Below are 2,723 nucleotides of genomic sequence, written 5' to 3'. Positions count from 1 at the left end.
GGTTAAGAAGACCAAGGAACAATCGCCACATTGCATTATTTTGTCACAGCTGACATATTTTTAAAATTGGCAGATCCTGATGTGACGCTGTGGGGTAAAGTACTGGACTGCAAAGTCGGTTTGAACCGCAAGGTCAGTAGTTCAAACTCACCAGCTGCTCCTTGGAAACCATATACAGAGTCTCTAAAGCCCTTAACAACAACAACAATTACAGAAAGAAAATTCCTGGTGTGGCGCTGTGGGATAAACCACAAGGTCAGCGGTTCAAACCAACCAGCCACAACTTAGAAATCCTCCTCCTCAGAAATCCTACACAGACAGGGTCACTATTAGTCACAACAACTTGACAGCACTTAACAACAACAACAACAGAACAGAAAAATCTGCTCCCCAAAGTACTTATCTGAAAAAGTCACCCCGGTCCTTATTGTATATATCGGTATAATCTTTTCAGCTATTTTGGTTTCTAAGAAATCCAAATCCATTAAAAGTAGGCTTAATTCCTTTGGCGATCATTCATTCATCCTTTCACCTACTTATCAAATTCAACAGATGTTGGTGGTTCTCAAGGACTCCTGGAGTCTTGGTTTGGTGCTGTGGGATAAGCACTGGATTGCTAGCCGCAATGTCAGCAGTTCAAACCCACCAACCCCTCCTTGGAAACCTTATGCAGGGTATCTAGGAGTTGAAACAAACTGTACAGCACTAACAACAACAACAACCATGAATCATGGTGCTGGGAGCTGGGTGTACAGTTGCTGCCCTATGGGGATTTACTGTCTAGTTTTGTGAAAGGAAGAATAAGTATGCAGTGAAATGAAAAGGCAATGTCCTTGAAGAAAATGAACACGAGGAACTTATATTTTGGACACCACAAAAATTTAAGTTCGGTTTAGTAGCTGTGTGCCACGGCGTCATTTCAAGATGGGTAAGATGAGAATGAGATGTGGTAATGGTACTCCGTTGAGTGGGTTCCAACCCATAGCGACCCTGTATAGGGTTTCCGAGGAGTAGCTGGTGAGCTTGAACCACCAACCTTGCAGTTCAAATGGCTTTGCAGTCTGGCGCATTAGTCCACAACAGCACACCAGGATTCCCCAATGACTGGTAAAGTCTGCCAAATGTGTGAAGGCAGAATTGGCAGTAGAGACCATTGTGTTTAAGTATTGGAGTGTTGCTGAGCTTTCTATGCACAAGAATAGAACCAAAAGGACGCCTTTGAGCCCTTGGAGACATCTTCAAGCCTCAAGGCTGTGAGTGCACAATAAGCCTGAAATCCCTGGGGGTGGGGCTTAGGCAGGCTGCCCGGCCTCAAAGGTAGGACCGGAGTAGAAGGGATTTCCGGCCACCACACATCACGTCAGGGAGCAGCTTCCCCTCCCCTCTCTACGAGTGGCACGCGCGGAAGTAAACACTCCAACGTCATCAGGAAGCGTCTTCTCTTTTCCCCTCCCATCATCCCAGATCGGTGGACGTGCTCTCTTTGCTCCGGGCCAGGTCTATGTCCCGGTTTCCCGCCGTCGCGGGCAGGGCGCCAAGGCGGCAGGAGGAAGGTGAGCGGTCAAGAGACTTCCAGGAAGAGCGAGCCTCAGCTGTTTCCATCGTTGACAGAGGTGCGGTCTGGTGGACGCTAAAGAAACCAGTGAGAGTTACGGCGTGGAGGGTTTGGGGGTTTAAAAGTCCGCCTTTGGTTGAAAGAGAAGAGCAGAGAGGAAAACATAGCGTACTCCTTGCCCTTCAAGCCTGAGGCAAACTTTGCGTCCAGTGAGCACGTTGGCTTAGAGGGAGGCTGTTCTAGGCTCAAGTGGAGTGAAAACCTTGCTGGGGGGCAAAAAAGTGAACCCCAATGGCTAGATACGTTATGCTCTTAAACAGACTCATAAAGCCTTTGTTCTCTACCCACACACACCCCCTCCCCCTCGTTGGGCTGCCAGCCTGCCTTTGGGTATGGTTTGAAGGGAGCCAGTTTCCAGGAGCCAGTTTCCATGGTTACCTACCACTTGGCCTTCTGGGATATCAGTCACTTTGAACAGAGACCTAACTTGAACCTAACATGAATCAGAAGAAAACACAAGTGGTTTGTAATTCAGCTGAGAGTTTTCTGGTTTTGTTTCAGTTTTTAGTCTATTGTTTAGTATAACTATGTGGATATGGGGCTTCTTTGTAAACATGTATGTTGTGTTGTGCAAGGCCTATGTAGTCAGGTAGCCTAAGTCATGCATTAACAAATGTTCAAGTTTTCAGATTTCACCAGAAAGTTGTTCAGGGCTTCTAAAACTCACTTAAGAATTTGACATAAATGGTGTAAATGAATAGTCATGAGTTCAGACCTTCCCATCTTAGAATTGTATTTTTCTCTTTTCACTTCTGGAAAATTGAGTCAAAATTGTCTTTACAGGTCTTTTAGTTGCATAATTGTTTTTGTGTTATCACAGAAGAGAAAGGATGCACGTCACAAGAAGGAGGAACTACTCCAACTTTTCCTATTCAGAAACAAAGAAAAAAACTTATTCAGGCTGTGAGGGACAATTCATTCCTTATTGTTACTGGAAATACAGGAAGTGGTAAAACAACGCAACTCCCAAAATACCTATATGAAGCAGGTAATTCATTTTGGGTTAATTCTGGTAGTAGTTTTTCGGTTGTTTTTTTAACCTTTTTAAGGACTATTAAAACTTCTGTGCTGCACAAATACAGAAATATCTTTATTTTATTACATTCAT

General features: G+C 44.5%; 1 protein-coding gene across 2 annotated transcripts in view; it reads left to right on the top strand.

Moving 5' to 3' along the window:
• Positions 1 to 1,448: 1,448 nt before the first annotated feature.
• The window catches only part of DHX40 (DEAH (Asp-Glu-Ala-His) box polypeptide 40), a 56,834-nt gene continuing 55,559 nt past the window's right edge, over positions 1,449 to 2,723 (top strand). The window contains exons 1-2 of one of the 2 annotated variants that reach the window (XM_006832374.1): positions 1,449 to 1,613; positions 2,436 to 2,603. In XM_006832374.1, coding sequence (XP_006832437.1) covers positions 1,502 to 1,613; positions 2,436 to 2,603 — 280 coding nt within the window. In that variant the 5' untranslated portion in view covers positions 1,449 to 1,501. The remainder of the gene's footprint in view (positions 1,614 to 2,435; positions 2,604 to 2,723) is intronic. The other variant, XM_006832375.1, reaches the window with a different exon arrangement.

Source organism: Chrysochloris asiatica, unplaced genomic scaffold, assembly GCF_000296735.1.
Source record: "Chrysochloris asiatica unplaced genomic scaffold, ChrAsi1.0 scaffold00007, whole genome shotgun sequence".
NCBI lineage: Eukaryota > Metazoa > Chordata > Mammalia > Afrosoricida > Chrysochloridae > Chrysochloris > Chrysochloris asiatica.
The sequence above is the reverse complement of the archived record's forward strand: the minus strand, read 5'-3'. Positions and strand labels throughout refer to the sequence as shown.